The following is a 21,058-nucleotide window of genomic DNA, read 5'->3' as shown; positions in this document are numbered from 1 at the left end:
ACGGAAGTGGTACATACTAATAACATGTGACCTTTGGATGATACATAGCAAAGTAGTGTTTTAATAGTGTATTACTAAACTTGACATCTTTTAATGGTACACATCCAAATTTCCCAATTTTAATTACCAAATTCAGAGTACTTTTTAAATAACCATAAAATCGTTCCTCCCACCACCGCATAAATGGCGCGCCAACACTAGCGTAAAAACTAAGTTCCAACTGTTCTCAATTTATGAGAAAAAGCTCTCTCTTCCAATAAAAAGAAAAAGGTTCCAACTGTTCGTCCACATTGCACATAATATGAGTATCCTTTTACAGTGCTTTCTAACCATCGTAGGCACCACTATATGTATTAAAAAGGGGAAAAGAAACGGCATAATAACAATTGCGCGCTTCCCTTTGTTCCCTTCATGTCACATTAACAAGTTAACAACGACAAATAAATACACACAGATATAGGCCAGCGAGGGGAGTGAGTCCCTCCACGTAGTATTAGTATTACACAAGATTTTGCCGGAGCAGTGGTTGCACCTCAGCACCGGAGTCAGCGTTCCCGTTCTTTGCCTTCCACTTGAAGAAGCCATCCTGCTTTATACGCTGCTGCCCTTCCTTGGAAGTCGAAATGGAATCGGCCGAGTCCCCTGATGCCTGTGAAGCCAGCTTCAATGCACTAGAAGATGCATTCTGCACATGCTGTAGGCATACTTGCACAGCATCATGCACTCGCACGAAGCACCACGCAGCACCTATCAAGTCAAGGATACCTGATCTTGACAGCAGTAGGTGCACCTGTTGGTTCGGGTTCGCTATGGCAATCTGCAACCAGTAAAAAAAACTCAGGGTTTGAATACTGCTTACGGCGCATATTAGGGCAACAATGAAGTGTGCCCATGAGAAGAACCTGAATATGGCGTGCTCTGTATTCTTGGTGCAAGTCTTTAAGAGCTTGAACAGCACTCGAGTCAATATATGTAACAGCTGCATGACCAAAATCTTTTATCATTTTAACAAGTGATCCAGAAAGCCCAATAAAAGCTCATAACTCTTTCCGTAACCAACACAACCGAGAACAATTTGTTGCAGACAGCAATGTTTCACGAGCCTCCTGTAAACAATGCAATAGAAAATAATGTCTTACGGGACATTTCGAGGATCACAAAATAGACCCTTCCAACGTCAAGTCCCCTGTTTGAATTTGGAAGGTTGAGTTCATACTCACGCAACCTGACAACGGATTACAATTACCAGAAGAGCTTAAATTATATTGTGACAAAGACCATTTAATAGTACAATTGACAAAAAACAGACCAATTAATTACCTGTCTTTGATGTAGCTAATGTTGGCGAAGTAGATGGGTGCATCAATTCGAACTACTACTATCCCATTATACGTATAAGCCTCAGGGTACTGTAACGTATTCCTGTACACAGTGGTGCCAGGTAAACGACCCAACACAGCTGTACAAGGACCATCAAAACATGTATAAGCAAGGACAGATCAGCCCCACCCAAAAAGTTAAAAATCTTCGACACAGTTACAGAAAGAACAGTGATCCCAATGTATTAAATATTTCCAACTAATATCTGTTCCCCCACATCAGAACTAAAGAGTACCAGTTACTGGAGTGGCCTACTTTAGCAAAATTTGAAACATTGAATATATTTTGTGTTTGCAAGATTTGCAGAAGACATCAGTGAATTGTTAATCAGATTGCCACTGATATAATTTGTACTAGTAGAGTCTGGTTCTTGAGCCTTAGGGGAAAGGGGAGGGAGAGGTGTGCAAATGGACAGCCAGATGGAAATAATGGGTGAACAGGAAGGAGTCTTTACATAAAAGTAGGGTAGCAGCATAGCAAGAGGCAAGGGTGTTTGCACAATCACACCTCTGTTTCTGTTTTTGCCAGTAGACCATGGTTACTGTTGTATTGCTGTGGCATTGGCCAATGCGATGACATGACGATAGTCGATGAGGACCTGGAGGCACCTGGAGTGAGGTGGTACGGTTCTAGACCAGAGTAGGGGCTTGGGAAATAATGTAGCTATCATGGGCTGGGCTACATAGCTCTTCACGAGTCCTGACTCATCTTTTCCTTTATTAATGTTTGCTAGCTTCCTGTATGTGTTAGGTCTAGAGATCTTCTGTGGTCTTTTCGCTTCTTTTACAAGGTTTGTTCACTTGTTTATTTATTATATACACTGAAATATTTAGGCTGTCCAATTCCAGTTTGCAAATTGAAGAAGAGATGCACCCCTTAACTATTCTTGATTTTAAAAGGTTGCAAATGTAAGACTAAACCCTGAATCTAACTATCCATAATCCAGGGAACTATGGCACTATTTAGCTGACCAGAACCAGGTCTCATACCTATATGCGGATTTGCCGACTCATGGATCACAAAGGCCAATGAGAATCCAACCTACAAAGTTGAATGTTAAAGTTAACAAGATGTGGCTTTGATGTCAAATTTGACAAATCTGTGATCAGTTGAAAATAGAGAGCTTTCTAGTTACCCCAACAAGGACGCCAATCTCAATGCCAAAAACTAATGTTGTGATAAATGTGATTGCCCATAAAAAGAAATCCTTCTTATCAATACCCCACAAAAAGATGGCCTCTTCATAATCTACCTGGATATTATCGGTACACCAAATCCATGAGAAATCATATGTGAAATGTTTTACTCGCAAAACAAGAATTAAAAACAGTGAGAAAAACGCAACACAAACTATCTGTTTCAATCATTGTATGGCTAAGTATGATATTAAAATGCCCTTACCAGGCCAGTAACAGCAGAAATCACAATTGCAGCCAATGCACACTGGAAAAAAAATTAAGATCAAATTAGCAAATACGTGTACTCTGGTTTACATAATTTATTTACCATAGCAAACCCAAATGTACATTTTTCTCGGACGCACAGGAGAGCTGTGTATCATTGCATGAAGAGAGAAAAAAAAAGGCCAAAATAGGCAGGTACAACCTTTTGTAGCAAGAAGTAGAAGTCAAACATAAACTCAAAATTATGAACATTTACACAGCACAGCTGCGAAGTGGGTGCTGCAGTGGTACTATAGCCACAAAATATCTATTCTGGAGGTATTAGAACCCACTTGTGTGCCCCTATTAGAAAATAGATAAGAACTTTTAGCTTCCTTGTTAGTTGGATTTATGTCCTTATAGATGTCATCCAATATGACGAAGGAGCACTAATAGGTGAAGCAGCAGCAACAGACACTGATCCTCTAGGAGCAGGTGTTGTACCACAATCACGAGCAGCACGGTGTGCACGGTACTCAGACCAATCTTCGGGTGCTCAGAGAAATACTTCTGCTACTATGAGTAATCTTGCCATAGTGCTTACATTAGCTCTGAAGAGGCACCTTTAGGTGCAAGTCCTTTGAGAAGCTGCCTACACACTGTGAGACACGACATATAAGGAGCAGACATAGACCAGAGGTGAGTCTCTTCAGCAACTAATTCAGACAAAGGACTTGCCATGGTGACATTAGGGGAGTCGTGAAGTAGCCTTGTACGAATGGAATCAAATTATTCCCTTACCTCCATGAGAAAACTATATATAAAGGACTTCTTAATAAATTGTGTTTTGGACAGTCATCAGCTGTACAATCACCTATCATTGAGGTCTGTGAGCACATCAGACGATCAAAAGCAGAGTAGTACTCATCAATGGACATACCATCGGCCAGATTACAAGTTTGCTGCATGAGAGTATGTGAAAGGGCACCACTATCCTGGACAAATCTCTCCTTCAAAGGAGACCAAATGGCTTTGGCTGTTTTGAACTTAGAAAAACCCATAATCATAGATTTCTTAGCGCTATTGACAATGGTAGATATCACTTTTCCATGATTAATTTGCCAATCTTTAATTTCTATAGCATTAGTACCATCAGCCTGGAGTGCAGGTGCATCATTAGTTAAGTGAAAAAGCAGAACAGTGCCCCTCAATGCAGTCTGTACACAGAAAGCCCACTCAGGATAATTCTGATCATCTAGAGTGATAGTGATAACAAAGGCATTGATTTGCGGCATCCTGAATCTAGTAGAGTAGTATTACTTGACCAACAGTAGAGAAACCATGAGTAGGTCCACCACTTCAGGGAGAAAAGCAGAACCCACCATGCAGTGGAATCTGGGCGGCTGATAGCACCAGGCAGCAAAACCAGTACCTCCCGTGCAGAAGAAGAGTAGAGATGGTAGCCGAAGCGTCCAGCAACCTCAGATAGGATGTGGAGGCCGTGCAGGTGGACAGGGCAGCAACGGCCTGCACAACAGAGACCTCAGATGGGCAGATGGTGCAGAATCCGTGGACAGGCAGACGGCGACGAAGGAATGGCTGAACTGGATGGGTGGATGGCCACGAAGGGGCGGCGAATCCTCTGATGGGCGGCAGACGAACGAAGCCGCGACTAGCAACTGGCTGGACATGACTGTGATAGACGATGCGAAGGATGGTGCCGCAACGGCCGGCAGCTGCAATGGGGCCGCAACGGCGGTGAAAAAACGGATCATGGGAGATTTGAGAAGATGAGTACTGCCCATTAGGGATGATGCATATATAGAGTCCTCATGGTAGAGCTGACTTGACATACCCGTAGAGACAATATCTAAACTTAAGGGAGAGTTGTCTCAGTCAAATGGTAGATATCTATTCAGACAGCAGATGGTACATCTTGCTATATCACTCACAATTGTTCTCTTTGCACTTCTCCATGCCTGATGTCTCTTCTATGCCTCAGTTGCCTATGAACCTTCTTTTAGTTGGTCAAGTAACCGAGTCCACTTTATTTCTTTGTCTTCCTCCTATCTCATCCATTGATGATGTCACCACACCACCGCCACCCGTTACATTTGTTCCTGGTCCCACTCCTTCCATCACACCTACTCCTGTTGAGCATCCACCACCTCCACCTTCTAAACCACCCATCACGCAAGTATAGACTCATCACCCCACAGAGCTTCCACCTAATCTGTCCTCATCGACCAGTCTAGACGTTCCTGCTTTGATGAATCTAAAAATATTGATGAGCCACAAGCTTTGATGAATCTAACAATATTGATGTGTTGCAGGCTGGTCCACATTCTATTTCAGATGCACATTCAATTTCTGATGAGTTACAGGCTGGTCCATGACATAATCTACGTGATCATGCCACTATTGGGCCAGCTGACAAGCATCGTCTTCCACATGTGAATGTTTTGTTGATGAACCATCCACTTATCAGGAAGCTTCTAGTGTCCCAAAATGGCAGCTTGCTGCTCTTGATTGTACAGACCTGGGATATTGTTTCATTACCGTCACATGCCATTCCTATTCCATGGAAGTTGGTATTCAAAATTAAGACCAAGTCACACAATCCTATTGAGAGATATAAAGCATCTTGTTGCCTGAGATCTTAATCAATCTCCTCATGATTGGTTTCAGCGCTTTTTCTCCGTGATACAGGCTGCCGGTTTTTCACCTAGTGATCATGATCCTACTTCATTCATTGATCTCTCTGCATGTGGACATACTTTACTTCTCCTTTATGTTGATGATATGTTGATTATGGGACATACACATTACTCATGCCAAAAAGCAGTTTTGAGCAATTTGAAATATTTGATTTGGGTGATCTCAGTTATTTCTTAGGCATTAAGGTTTTGCATTCTGCAAAGGGATATTATATTTCTTAGTGACAATAGGATGGCTGCAACACCTATGGATCTTCACTTGCAGCTTCGTCCTACTAATGGTACATTCCTAGAGGACTCATCTCGATGTAGGAATATTATGGCCAGCCTATTTATCTCACTGGTATTTGCTCAATCGGTTCATATTTTGGGTCAGTTTGTGAGTATTCCTACTTCCACTCATTTTGGACACTTGCTTCCTGTGTTGAGATACTTTCTCAGTGTTTGCTCTACGCTCGTGACAGTCTGCTTCAGCTTCATGCTTACTCCTCTTACGTAGAAGACCAAGAAGCAGACAGTTGCACCTCGATCTAGTATAGAGGCAGAACTTGAAAGCACTCACCACTACCACTTCAGAGATCATGTTGCTTCGATGGTTGTTAGCTCACGTTGATATATATTGTGATGCCCTCAAAAATTTCTTTATTACAACATTGGAGCCCTACTAATCGCTAATGATCCTGTGAAGCATGAGCTGACGAAGCATATTTGCATTGATGCCTCCATTGTCATTAGAAAACAATTGCTCTTCACTATGTGCCCTCAGAACTGCAAGTGGCAGATTTATTTCACTAGAGCACAAAATCAAAAGCAACACCGGCTTCACTTGTTCAAACTCAATGCTTAAAATCCTCCCCCTTCTGCCTTGAGTTTTGAAGGGGGAGCGGGCTGTTAAGTATATAAAGGCCCATATATAGTGTAGGCACATATGCCCCATGAGGACTATGTGATCCAAGTGTTGCAAATGGTGGTGGATGACGTTGGAGATGATGTGTGTTTGCTTGTTGTTCCATGATAGTTTTCATGTCATTAGTTTTTCTTTTTTTACTTTGTTTTATGCCATGCGTGTCTTAGTTATGCATAGGCCGGAAGTGGTCTTGGTTCGGTTGTATCATATTGATGTAATGTTCCAAGATCAGCAAAGCTTCCTTTATCAAAACAAAAACAAAAATAAAAATCAGAGACTATGTTCTATCAGCCGTGTCCAATACCCTAATTCTTTTCAAGCCATGCTGTCTACCTCTGTATGGCGGTTATCTCGAAACAGTCACAAGACAAATTGCTACGAGTGTGCGAAGCAGAAAATTTGATAGATAAAATAACAGGTTTCTAGACAAAAACACACACACACAAAGGTTATGTTTAAAACAGAGAACCATAATGACATATATCCGTCATACCTGAGGTATGTCACTAAATAAAGGTGTCATAAACAAGAGAGCACTACCAATGATTATGCCCATTATGATTCCAGATAACCCGGTTTTTGCCCCACTTTCATGATTCACAGCTGACCTAGAAAAAGAGCCTGCATGGACAGCCAGCAATATTAGATTTGAAAGTTTTGCTCTAGCAGCTAAAACGCGATATTCAGATCAAGAAGAGCACTAGGTTATTCCTCATTGTATATTGCTAAAATATTTTACCTGTGGCAGGATATGCAGAGAAGAATGAACCACAGATATTTGCTATACCCAGACCAAATAACTGTGCCAAAGAAAACATGAATGCAACAGTTACTTTGAACAAATTATATTGGGAGGGAGAAAAGGCGCATTTCTAAATACAAAAGCACATATAGTTCCATATATTTCTGTAAACCAAATTTGTTATTAAACCATTGTAAATTTGTGAATCATTAAAGCACCTTTCAGGTAGTAGTTGAGTTTGTGCAATAATTTACTAAGATTTCATATGCTATAAAATAAAGAGACCTAAGATGTCACACTAGCTCAAACACAATATGCTTTGGTGTCAAATTACATCTGTGGTAACAGTGTTCATCAGCTTCTAGCAACAAAACTAATTAGGTTAGTTATTGATAATGGCTTGCCTCTTTGTTGGAGTCCAACTCATACCCATTCTTTGCCGCCAAAGCTTTAGCAATACCAACAGATTCCTGAATCATATGGTCAATTGCTTAATAGTCACTAAGGAAAGTTAAGAAAAGTAGTTCTAAACAAATTTCTTACCAAAATGGCAACACCAGTGATAAGTACTGCAGTTGGCGTGAGCGACAATACATGCTCAAATCCTCGAGGAATGGAAAACTTGGGAAGACCTTGTGGTATTTCACCAACCTAAAACAGGAGAGATAGAGATAGCTTTACTTGTGATGTAGTTATCCATCATATTTTGACATAAACATGGTAATAAATTGAGTCATTTTTTATGTAACTATAATTATGTGTCTAATATATCAGAAAAATCCATAATTAAGATCCTTTTTGAAGAAACTACTATATACCCATTGCACCATATAATATCAGGTTTAATCATTGCTATTATCTTCTACTGGATCTAAACAGTATGCTGCACGGACAGCGAACATAATATTGAGGCACATTGTCTCTTCTTCAGTGTACACAAAAGCTTCCTCCATGTCATTGAGATTTCATGTACCATTTACACTGTCATGAACTGGCGAACCTGATCAAGCAGAGAACAACCAATGCACAGCTGACTTTGTTGATCAGGCTCGTTACTACATAAACAATGTATCAACAACATGGAACAAGCTTTTGAGCAAACGGAATGGAATATGATGGACTCAAGGTTTCTCTTACACTGCAAGTTGGGCATCCAAGTAAAAATAATATGATGATAGGCAATTGAAATGTCCAGGTTTGTGAAACATGTAGCACTAAATCTATAGTTCCTTGAAATAGGATCATAAATCTATATTTTTTAAATAGTATGGAAAATATCTCTATTTTCGTAAAATGTATTCTTGTTCATGACCAACTAAAGTTTTGATGGGAGATGTGAGCACAAGAAGGGGGTAGGGGCATTCAGGTCCAGCTGAGTAACTGACAGGGCATTTGCCTGCCATCCACTCCGTAAGGATGGTAAAAATTTAATTGTGTCAGGGAGTAAGGCTAGAGGAAAAGTAGGGGTTGCACTTGTTACAAATGAAGGCTTGATGTATTGAGATATGCCCAAAGGGCTATATATAGAGTACAGGACAGATGAGAGACCCCAAACCCTAGACTAGAGTGCAATGACTATAATACCCTTAACACCCCCTCTCCAATGCAACGTGAATGCAATGTCATTGCATTTGGAGAGTTGACACTAAGCATTAGACTCAACAAAATGAAAATGATACATCCAAAGTCCAAAATCAAAGATCTCATCAAAGCGTGCAACTCTTGGCGTTGGATCAAAAGAATAGGCCTATGGCTTCACTGATATTCAGCAAACTAGCAGTAGATAAGAGCCAATGATGCCTCTCTCTTTTTCCTTCTCCTTGGCTGCCTAAGGTACTGGGTGTTAATCAGCAAGTTTAGATGGCGACCCGAACAAGTAAAGAAAGAAGACAGAAGAAATACAAATATTAATGGGTGAATTTGGGAGGTCAGGGAGCAAAAGTATGTCCAGGCAGCAGCACAATAAGGGCCAAACTGGTTGTTAACCATAAGAAAAATGAAAGAAATTGAGAAGTACACTGTAAAACCGACCCCTTACCCCCATAGACCACATCGACAAACTACATAATGAAGCACACAAGGTAGAGGTTTTGTTGCTTTTTGACTGTAGTATATACAAACAAGCATTTCTTTTGGACAAAAATATCACATGTTTTTCTTCAGAGGAAAGCAATGTACAAGAGTGTGAAGAACAAGAGTATGAAAAAATGAAACATATTCAAATATATCACATTATCTAGTGGCATATTGGCAAAACACCGTGTTGGTCAAATTTGTGGCAAGTGCATAAGGGATGTTCTAAAAGTTTCTACAAAAATCACAGAAGTATAAGTCATGTGTGAGCACATGAACTAATCCACACTGCAGATTAGACAAAGATAAGGCAAACACTACATATTGGCCTATTGAATTTGAGTAAGGCATGGTAATAAAAAACACAATTGACATGTATAGCCTCAAAACATTAAAGAATGCTGTTATCAGATTAAATTTGCAATTTGTTCTTGTAAAGACCATGCATGGTGTATATCTCCTAATTAAACTACAAATAAATAAGCTGATGAGCTTATCTCACCACTGATATGGCTGGTGGATGGAAAATTTTCACAAAAATTGTTCCAAGCACAACTGCTGTAAGAGGGCCCGAAGCTCTTAGGAAATGCAATCTCTTATTAGATTTTCCCTGCAAGGTTTTAAGGTCACAAACATGACACAACAATAATGGAACATAATATTTGGAGTCAAGCAGTTAGCTGAAAATTTCTATGATAAAAAAAGAAATAAAAACTTACTAGATTTTTCATAATTAGAAGAACCGCAAGAAAAGCTGATCCCATGACAAATGGAGGCCAGGAGAACTGCGAAAAGGAACTAATATAACAATCTGAAGGAAAAAAATAAGGCATTAACATTATTAGGCGGTGTGACTAAGCACGGTCGGTTACAATGTAGTCTAAGCAATATGGACAGTAGGGTGTTAAACGTAAGCATAGTTCACTACAGTTAAAGGAAACATAATAAATTGTAATTTACAAGGACAATACAATTTAAATCTTAGTCTCATTAAGTTTTTTCAATAATCAGATTTTTGAATCAATACATGACTGCCAATGGTGTTGCTGAGGCTTGTTGGCTCCACCAGCTCCTTCACGAGCTTCATAGTCTTTTGTCAAAGTGTACGCTGGTTTATTGTGACAACGTCAGCGCCGTCTACCTGTCAACCAACCCAGTTCAGCATCAATGAACAAAGCATGTTGAGATTGATCTCCACTTTGTTCGTGAGCGAGTTGCCATTGGTGATGTTCGCGTTCTTCACGTCCCCAAGACTTCGCAGTTCGTTGATATTTTCACCAAAGGATTACCCACTTCAGTCTTCACAGAGTGCCACTCCAATCTAAATGTCTGTGCTATCACCGACGATTACACTAGGGGTGGGGGGGGGGGGGGGGGTTAACGAGGTCTCCTCTCCTCCCTCTGTGTGGACTTGTTCCGTGTCATCACGGTGTGGCCCTATATGGCGCTGCCTGCCTTGCATGGCTGGGCATGCCTGCCATATCACGCATGATCTCCTAATTCTGTTGCTATAAGTCAGAGACTAAGATATGGTTGGTGATCTATATGTTGTAACCTTTGCCTTGCGTTGCAACACGATTCAGTTTTATTCGTGATGTCTCCGCTATCACTTATCAATTCCCTTCAAGACACAATTTAGTATCGACAATCCAATGCAATGCAAGATTAAGGAGCAAAATGAAAAGGTAAAAAAATACTAAGAGAACAGTGAAGAATAATATCGGATGGGGTATAGGCAAAAAATAAAATCATGGGGACACAAGGAAACCCACCTGATCAGCTCCTGCAATTATGCTCTCAATAAGTGGTATAATTTTGCTGCTTCTTGTGACATTGTAACCTAAGAAATACTTGATCTGGGATAAACCAATAACAATGGCTGAAGCTGTAGTGAACCCAGATATTACAGAATGGCTAATGAAACGAATAAGCCAACCAAGCCTGTATACAGAATAAAACATATGAAATAGTCATATATTCATAGTGAGAACAAGCATACCAAGATGAAATATTTGTTCTGCTCCCCAAAATAAGAAAATAGTTAAGTCAGAGAGCATAGGATGAAGTCACATTGCAAGGACAATTTAGGTCAACTACACGGAAAAGTATGACTTACGTTGATATAACCCTAGAACAGAACCATTATTTCTCTCTCTCTAATCACCGCCAGATATATGTCTCTTTACACTAAAAATAGAATAGTTCGCTCCTCGTTCCTATCTGAGTATAATTTTGAAAAGAAATTATTGATAGGTGAGTGTTGTGCTTAAGCACCATATCTGCAAGAAAGAGTTGCATATTTTGCAAGGCTGAATAGCAGCCCACTTGCTATGTGAACACCAGCAAATTTTGTAGGCTGCTGATGTTCCTTAGCAATTTACTTAGCTCTCAAGGTAGTTGTGCTCAGGTAAGGAGTTAATTTGGCTTTGGCCTGCTGGTATCCAGGTCAGTAGCAGCCAGAAGAGTATTATGTCGGTTTGACACAAACTGGCAGCATGGGTGTAAAACTATCAGCCAACAGGTTAAGGGCTGGCACTGGCACCCAATTCTCACTCTTTGTACGAACAACAAAGATCAGAAATTTGGACCAGCTGGACATGCGTGTGGTACATGCATCACTCACCTGTCCGTAGCACTCTACACCTATAATTTCACTCAACTTTCTAAAGCAGGAATCCTTCACCCGTCCAAATTTCCAATGTTCCACAAATTGGTGTTTTCCTCATAGGGACACCAGGTACTCTCCAATTTCCATAGCTATAGAACCATTCCAGTCCTTACAGCCTTGTTCCTGAAGGTCTTGTCTTTCAGTTGCACAAACACAAATTGCTGGGTTGATACTCTCACGAACAATTGCAAAAGAGGTTAACTGCAAACTTAGTGATAGGCAAACTAATTTTATCCTTAAATTTTGAAGATTGTGCTGCACAGTAGATTTAACCTTGTACTTCTCGATGCAACAGTCCAGCTTTTAGCTTTCAGTAAACCAGGTGGTATGACTACATAGCTGTGCTTGCTACTGCAAACAGCAAAGTAGTCGTACATGTACGTGCATATCTGCATGCGGCTGTTTTCTTTTCTCAAATTCTTGTTTAATATGTTGTGGGCCCAACATAGACACAAAAGGAAAAGCAAACAGGCAGACATACTACAACAAAAAGCCAACTTATCTCTGGGACAGTGTTGTGTTGTTATGGGAACCAAGTGCTCTATTTCTGCAATGACTGGGGATTAATGTTTGTGATAACATGTAGAGGGAGGATTTTTTTTTTGATAATTAGAGGGAGGAAATTAAAGTTTGCGTCTGGAAGTAGAGTGACCTACATGCTACCTTCTGAGATAAATGTTGCTTTTGGATATGCGCTTTTCCCCTTCAATGTAAGACTTCATGTGCACTTTTGCTAAAATTACCAGGAATAGCACCTTAGCACTTTGGCCAAAACAATTGCGAAAGATAACATGATAAATAATAGAGATTTTTAGCTAGCAGGTTAAATGTTAAGCTATTGTTTCCTCAAAAAAAAATGTTAAGCTATTGGCATTGGCAGTGCTCTACTGCTCAGAGCCTCAGACAATAAGCAATAGATGATTATTTTCATGTTTCCACCTTTGGACTTCTGGAATTGTGGTACAAGGGTAAACCTATATACACATTTCAAACATTCTTCTCTGTAATGGTCAACTTCAATACTTCAAATTTCAAATGCTCTGACATCAAAAATAAACAGGAGCTCCAATTTTCCTGGGTAAACAGAATTACCTTAGCAATCCCATCAAGCACTCCAATATCCCAACCATGAATGCCAGCAATATGGCTAATTCTGTGTACAGCTCACTAGATGAATTAACTATACCCCCAAGAACATTGGATACAAGCAGAGAAACAAGTGCCACTGGACCAACTGCTAGTTGTCGTGATGAGCCAAATATTGCATATACAAATAACGGGACAAAGCCTGTGTCTGTTCAGAAGAAATGAAAAGATATGGTTTGCATTTACCAACTGAGATCACTTGAGAACATAAAGGAAAATATGGAGAAGATCTTTAAAGATGGGAACACTTACAGAGCCCATAAATTGGGTGAAGGCCTGCCAGTTTTGCATATGACATTGCCTAGAGTATAGCACAAGAAAAAAAATTATGTTCTAATTTTGGAGAAAAATTAAGAGGGCCACATTTAATAGCAAGATTCATCTAATAAGATGTTTCGATTATCATAGGCCTTGGCTGTTTTATTGACCACATTTATGAACATAACATATTATCGAATATTTGCAGTCTGCAACAGAAAGATAATAGACAATTTATCATTCTATTTAGAGGTTCAATAAAAGTAAAGGATGAACCCTATCGAAAGTTGCACCAAATCAAGCAGCAACAATGACATGGAAAAACTGTGGATGCAAGCAAACAATCCAAATTGTAATCCTGAAGGTTAACAACAGGCACATTCGACTTGTCATTTAGGCAAGCTCCTGTAATTTAATAAATGTAGCTTTCATCTAAAAACTGAACGAATAGAAAACTATTGTTTACCAAGAACAATGTTTATCTCAAAGCCACATGTGGGGGATGTGACCCCCGGGTACCCACAAGAAACAAAGAAGATAGAGTCCTACCAGATCTCCTCACGTAACCCTACCCCCATACCCCAAAAGTTATAAGGGGGCAGGGTTCCCCTAGGTTGGCACCTCAATTCAAGTACTCAACAATCAACACCCGAGCGTAGGGAGCAATACAACCCACCCCAATAGGATGTAAGGTATTACGCTACTCTAGCGGCACAAACCTGTATAAATCTTATGTCCTCGCGTCCCTATACTACCATCGACCTTCAGATCCAGTGATCCCCTCCAAACAATCTACCAGCTGAGGGGTATCCTTTGGTGTACTACTGGCATGAACAGCAACACCACATGACAACATAAAGGCAGGCTCCATTAGTTATGCACCCAAACAGCTTATACATGGGATCCCCAAGATCTTCACAACAACAGTGCAACTTGAATAGCTCCATTAAGGTGCATTAACACATTAGATATCAGAACCAGAACTCACAAAGCTCTAAATTTAGGATAGCCTTTTACAACATTCTGTGGCCACTTCGGCACAAAAGGAAAACCAAACATACACTCGTGTAAAGGCAGGCACGGGAGAAACCAATAAATTAAGGAGCTCAATAAGGAAAAAAATGGGTACTTCGCGATAATAGCAAAGAACATGCACCAAATTGGCTAGACGATTTTTCTAATACGCGATTATCCTAAAACTCTACATCTGTGTCGAGTGCAAATAATTTGCGACTTCGCGACACTAACTATTGGAAGCTCATTTCGCCAAAGAGATACTCAATCTCCTCACGAAGCAACAAAAAAATATACCTGGGGCACAAGCATGACGCCAACGGTGATGCCCGCGGCGAGGTCAGCCCGGAGGTCCTCCTTCCACCTGTACTTCTGCATCCACGCCACGCAAGGCAGGGCCGCCTCTGCCCATTCCACTGGCCCCATGCCCCGAGCCCTTCCCACCGCCGCCCGCCACCAGGGCGACGACGAGGAGGAGGAGACCGACCCAAAACCCGGTGGGTGCCGCAGCGGTATCACCCTCACCGGCCTTCCGCCTCCGGACGCTGCGTTAGCTAGCTCGCCGGAGCTCCTTGACGCGTAAGATCTCTCCATTTGATTCGACAGTTCCACCTTTTTTCAGTTTCAAAAGAATCAATTGTGTTTCTGGCTTCAATTGCGCGCCGGCGGTGGAGCTCCGCAAATCCCCGCGGCTCTTCCTCGTCGCTTCCCACTTTTGACCTTCGGAGGGGCTCGCGAGTGGCGCGAGGCGCGGGTGGAGGCCGGCGACGCAAGCAGGAAGGCGCGGGCCGAGGCCACCGCCGCCGGGAGTAGGAGGCGCGGGCGGAGGCCGCCGGCCGGTGGGAGAAGGAGGCGCGGCCGGTGGGAGCCGGCGACGCGAGACGAAGCGGGGGCGGGAGCCAGCAGCGAAGATGGCCGGCGGGCAACCGAGGAGGCGGCGGAAGCGAGCAACGGCGAGGAATTTTCTTTTGTTTTGTTTTTTTTTTTAGAGTAAGAGTACTGGTCGGCCACCAGAATTCCGAACTGGAATGGCTCGTGGCTGTATGTTTCCCCGCAATATGAACGGCTGGGTCATCAGAAGCGATTCGACTATCCTGATTGGACAACTGGTCCATGAGGTGGACCATGGAGGCGTTGATGTACCTCACGGAATCCACAATCTGGGCATCGTCCACGATCGCGCGATGTACCTGGACGGGATGCGCGAACCGGTGCATTTTAGGGTGCTTGTGGTTCAGTACGAACTATGGCATATTTGGTTGGATGGCCAACCTCCAACCAGGCCCTCACAGCCTCACAGGCCACCTGGGCCGCATTTGATTGGGTGGCCACACCCTTTAGCTAGGCTCTACTTGTGCAATTAAGTCCTTTTAGTCTGGCTCCGCGGGAATGGGCGGAACCCACGTATTAGCGTAGCCAAGCTGAGCTAAGCAGGCCGCTCCCCCTCGACACTGCGGAGCCACACCCCGCCGGCGTATATAAGCTAGCCTCAGCGTTAGGGTTACCGCTCGAACGCCCCACTGTTCACTTGCCCGCCGTCTCTCACAGCGCTCGCTCTCTCGCCCGGCTCTCCTCTCCAGGCGAAGGTAGGGTTTTCCCGGTCCAATGGCAAACCTAGGCCCGGCGACCCTAGCCACGGCTCGCCCGGCAAATGGTTTGAGCTGGAATAACTATAACAGTTTGGATTTTGCTTTAGTCTTATTGAGGCTGGATGCTAATAAGCCAACACTACAAACGAATTGATTTTGTATGGGTTCCAAGATGATAGCAGTTTGGTGCGTACTGGTGCGAGATTGTGACTATTCAATTTCTAATGAGTAGTAACCATGGGTTGTATGTAGTTTTATCACAATGGCCCGCCTGTAGCGAGCAGTCAAGCCCATCCCTAGCTAACTACACATCAGACTCTGATTCTCCATTCAGCAAACCCTTAGCCTCCGCCTCCTGCCACCACCACCGTCGTCGCTACCTCCGCCGTGAGCACCTCCACGCACCGGGCGAGCAGGTCCGCGGCAGGCCTGGCCGCCTCGCCGCCCAGGAACACAGCGCACGACCGCAACACTTTCGCGGCACGCCCGTGGTCTGTGGCCACCTCCTGGAAGAAGCAGTCCTTTGCGGCGCAGGCCAGGCCGCAGGGTCCCCACCCCGTGCCCAGCTCCAGCCAGCCTGCCGCCGCCAACGCACAAGCTTGCAGGGGACAGCGCCGCCACCACCTCGTCGGACCCGTCGCAAGATGCAACGGCATGGACGAATGCGTGCGCAAGAAAATTCTCATTCCAGCCCATTGTAAGTTGGCACTTCCGCTTCTCTTTCCTCTATTCTAGTTTGTGCAAATGTCGCTTGCTACCTAATGATATACCGATATCGCAAATCCTCTTTTCCCCTGCACGTGAGCACTATCTGTTTTGGGGACTTCTCTCTATTCCATTGCACTTTCATCTAGCAAATTAATACATGTTGAACATGTGATTCTACTTTAAATTTGTTTTCTTATATGTTGTTCTTGCATAGGGATATTGTTATCTAGCCTATTACCTTAATATGTCTGCAAACACATCGGAAAGCTCTGATGATAATCATTCAACCCAAACACGTGTTAGAAGGTCCAAGTTTGGGAATATTTTGAGCAAAGTCTAGTTGAAGCTGATGATGATTTTAATGTTGTGTGCAAGTATTGCCAAATCCATATAAGCACTAAGTCTGGCATATTTCTTATTATTGTCATGCAATTGGGGAAGCTGATAGGAAAAGGTTTATAGCAACCTTGAAGAAACCTATAGAGAACTTTGTGTTTGACCATCAGCTATAGCGTGAGCGTATGATTGAGTTTGTCATACATGCTGAAATCCCATTTAACAAGTTTGAAGATCCATACTTTGAGCTATGGGTCCAAACAATGCAGCCAACTCTCACTTGTGTGGCCCGCCAAACTACTCATAATGATTGTCTAAAAAATATCAAAGCATGAAGCAAGATCTTCAGAATGAACTTCAAAGCCTGGACTCTCATGTGTGCCTAACATCAGATATGTGGACATCCATACAAAACTTAAGCTGCATGGTTATAACAGCTCATTATATCACTCCTAACTTTAAGATAAAGAAGAAGATAATAAGTTTCAAGAAGGTGAAGTATCCACACACAGGTTTTGCCATTGAAGAAACACTTATGAGTTGCCTAACCGAATGGGGCATATGAAACAAGTTGTTTACTCCGACAGTGGATAATGCTAGTAACAACAATAGCGAGTTGGTAGATACTCACAAGCACGTGCTGATGTTTGAGGGTGCACATTTGCATGTAAGATGTTGTGCACATATCTTGAATATTTTAGTTTAGAATGGGATGAAAATTATTCATGAGGGGATAAAGAAGATTCAGAAGCTCTTGAAGCACATTGACTCTTCACCTTCACGAATTCAAGCTTTCAATGAAATTGCAGTGGTGAATGGTCTTTCTACAAAACGTGATATTGCTCTTGATATACCGAACCATTGGAATTCCACCTTCAAAATGGTTAGAGAAGCACTCAAGTAGAAGGTTGTTCTCAATACCTATGCAAATCAAAATGCTGAAATTTTCCCCAAGTGAACAAGAGTGGAAAAAAGCTAAATCAATTTGTGAGTTTCTTAAAACCTTTGAAGAGGCTACAAAGGCAGTATCGGCTAATAGGAAACCAACTTCATATATGTTCTTGCCTTTGATTCTTTTGATTAGGTAGGCCTTGGATGGCCCTACTTGGCAAACAAGTGTGGTGCTACAAGAGTTGGCAGCGGCCATGAAGATCAAGTTTGAAAAGTTTGGGCTCGGGTGTTGATGATTCTAATCAGCCCAATGCTCGCAAAAAGAAAAAGGACTATGATCTAAACCTTGGTATAGTTATTGCCACATTATTAGATCCGAGGGGAAAAGGAAAATATGTGGAATTCTTCTATCAGAAGGTTTGTACGAATATGGATCAGATTCATACACGTGTCAATGCTGCTCTAAATTAGATGAAGAAATATTTCGTAGAGTATGAGCAACGTGCGAGGAGAGCCGGTGCGTACTCTATGGCATATTCAAGTGAGGCCAACAACACCATGGTTTCACTGGTGCTTGCAAAAAGACAACTAGGTCAAGAGTTCACAAATTTCAAGTCAAGTAGGATAAAGACTCGTGCACCAAAATCTGAAATCGACATGTACTTTGGAAAAGATTGTGTTGAGGAAATTGAAAATTTTGACATCTTAGGTTGGTGGAGGATTCATGTTGAGAAGTTCCCCATCTTGTCAACCATGGCACGTGATTTTCTTGCAATTCCTCTTAGTACCGTGTCTTCCGAATCAGCCTTTAGTCTTGGAGGTAGAATTCATGGGGAGTCCAAAAGTTCACTAACTCCTGAAATGTTAGAAGCCCTTGTATGCGGGATAGATTGGTTGTTCGAGAAAAAAGAAGACAAGGAAGGTATAACAATTATTGGCATAAGTTTCTTATTTTATTTTGTCTATTTTTTTCAAGTAAAAGCAATACTAACATTTGCATTGCAGGTCAAGTTCTTTGTGAAGATCAGTTAACCAATACTTCTATATTGGTCATTCCATCAGGTACAACCCAACACACTCATTCTAGATGAAAATTTAATTGTATTTTTTTGTTTCCGATATGTTGCAGTAGTAGTACTAAGTCACTGAATAATATTGTTCAATGCATCAGGTACAAGTATATCATTTGGAGATCAAGATCCCAGCCAAGGTCCCGCACTCTTGTGAAGTTCTGGTCCTCGTGTAAGTTCCGGTTCAGTTTGGTTAGTTGGATATTCAATGAGGAAAATGGAATCCGCAATTCTGCCCAACTAAACTAAGCAGAATTATCTTCTGATTATCTTAGTATCCTTTCCTTTTTGCTGATAACTCATGCACATGGAAGACAGAGTTAACTTCCTGTTCTTTGGTGATTTTGTCAAAGAGCTAATAAGAGTGCAAGTGCTTCCATTGTATTCAAGTGAGAAGAGCGCTCAAGGCACTTCCAACCGCTTTACATGACTTGCCAAATTTGGTTTCCATTGTCATTTTCACTATGCAAGAATATGTTAAAATCTCTATAATATGTTAAAATCTCTTGCTGCCTACAAGAGATGCTATCGTTTCATTTTTTGTACTACATTTTGTGTCCATGTATCTGCTTTGCAGACATATAACTCCTAACTTAATCGGCAGATCTTTGTGTAGCCTTACCAGCTCATTATTTTAAGCCTGCATGCCGTATATTGACTTAGCAATATTTTTGGGTTTGAAGTGATGTTGTAATACAGCTGCAAGGCACCTTCTTTATACCTTGCTCGCTGATAAGACAGGCCATACACGCTGTCACTGTGGGTGCGGCGTTAGCAGAGCATCCTAGTTACTGTACATAGACACAACAGTTCGAGAAATGGTTTCTTCCTGGTTTGTAACTGTAGTTTGGCCAATTGTTTATTACATTATGCACTGAAAAGTTTGGGGTGGTTTGGCATCTGATGGTGGAGGTTTGGAGTGGGGTGGGTTATATTTATTCCCCTCGTGAGAATGGATGGACGTGGACAGAGTTCAGTTCCCAACCCACTTGTAGGACAAGCCACGGCCCGGGCTCATCTACTTTATTTCCATTAGGTCCATATAATTAGCAGCCTCTATATTATAAAGGTTAGGCATAATTTATAGCTTACTCTACTAAATCGTCGTTGCTTCATCTTTCTATCGCATCCTGTTCTCCTTCATCCTCCGCTCCCTCTTCTTGTTCTTCTTCTCCTTCTCTGCTAATCACGTTCTTGTTCATTGCTAGGGTTGGAGTCTGTTCGTCAGCTTCGTTCATCTGGTGAGGCCCTGCTTCAGCACATGAAGGTTCGGCACCTCTTTCAGTACCTCTCCCCATCTTTTGTTGTTCTTTCCATTCTTGTCCATGCTATTTGTTATCCATTTCATCAGATCTACATGTGTACGTCTTAGATTTGTTTCTTTGGTAAACAAATTGTGGCTCGGACAGTGTGATGATCTTGTAGATCTATCTTTTTTTGGCATAATATACTCTTTAGGATACTGGGTGTACCTGCTGAAAACACAGTCGTGGCTATTGGTATTTACAACTAGATATTTTAGTTTGCTGTATCAGCATCACTATTGTTTGGTTGCTTTGCCTAATTTTGTGTTACTAAACTATCTTTTAGACATGGACCCTGGTGGCATGCGTCGACAGATCATCCGTATGGATACAACTTTGGTTGTTGTGTTGAGTGCTTGGTTCTTTGTGAGGTTTAGGCGTCTGTACAATTCTAGATCCTCTGTCACCTATGGCCCCATGTCTGCCAAAGAGGAATAGTGTCAAAATAACCTTAGCTACATGTATAACTCCAATGACACTCAGTGTGTTCACCTTCTTAGGATGAAAAGGGCTCATTTCTACTATCTTTGTGATCTGTCCTATAATAGGGTGTTGCTTACTGACACGATACACTGCACTATTGAAGAAACAAGTAGCCATATTTCTTCATGTTGTGGGTCACAACCAAAGGTTCACATGCATCAACCTTACATTTAAGAGATCCACAGAAACAGTTAGTAGGCACTTAGAGGAGGTTCTCTATGCTGTTGGTGAACTCATAAATGAGCTTATTCAGCCACCAACCACTATAGTACCAACTAAAATTCAGAATAGTCGCAGGTGGAGTCCTTACTTCAAGGCGAATACATAACACAAGCACCCACTACTTATATTGATATTAATATGCCCATCTCTACACTATTGTAGGACTTT

General features: G+C 41.9%; 1 protein-coding gene across 2 annotated transcripts; it reads right to left on the bottom strand.

Moving 5' to 3' along the window:
* Positions 1-257: 257 nt before the first annotated feature.
* LOC112902819 (sulfate transporter 4.1, chloroplastic-like) lies at positions 258-15,333 on the bottom strand. Of its 2 annotated transcripts, XM_025972102.1 has the most exons (18): positions 14,585-15,333; positions 13,268-13,316; positions 12,962-13,163; positions 10,974-11,142; positions 9,921-9,986; positions 9,704-9,811; positions 7,672-7,779; positions 7,533-7,598; positions 7,126-7,186; positions 6,880-7,007; positions 2,782-2,823; positions 2,516-2,632; positions 2,370-2,421; positions 1,321-1,459; positions 1,140-1,225; positions 903-979; positions 766-817; positions 258-649 (listed from the first exon to the last, which is right to left on the bottom strand). In XM_025972102.1, the coding sequence occupies exons 1-18, from the start codon at positions 14,879-14,881 to the stop codon at positions 546-548; spliced, it is 1,923 nt and encodes a 640-aa protein (XP_025827887.1). In that variant the 5' UTR covers positions 14,882-15,333; the 3' UTR covers positions 258-545. The 2 variants fall into 2 exon arrangements, with proteins under 2 accessions (XP_025827887.1, XP_025827818.1); XM_025972033.1 differs by having other exon boundaries at positions 258-817; positions 14,585-15,332.
* Between the last annotated feature and the right edge of the window lie 5,725 nt (positions 15,334-21,058).

Source organism: Panicum hallii, chromosome 1, assembly GCF_002211085.1.
Source record: "Panicum hallii strain FIL2 chromosome 1, PHallii_v3.1, whole genome shotgun sequence".
Classification (NCBI taxonomy): domain Eukaryota; kingdom Viridiplantae; phylum Streptophyta; class Magnoliopsida; order Poales; family Poaceae; genus Panicum; species Panicum hallii.
Note: the sequence above shows the minus strand (reverse complement) of the source record. Positions and strands in the feature narration are given on the sequence as shown.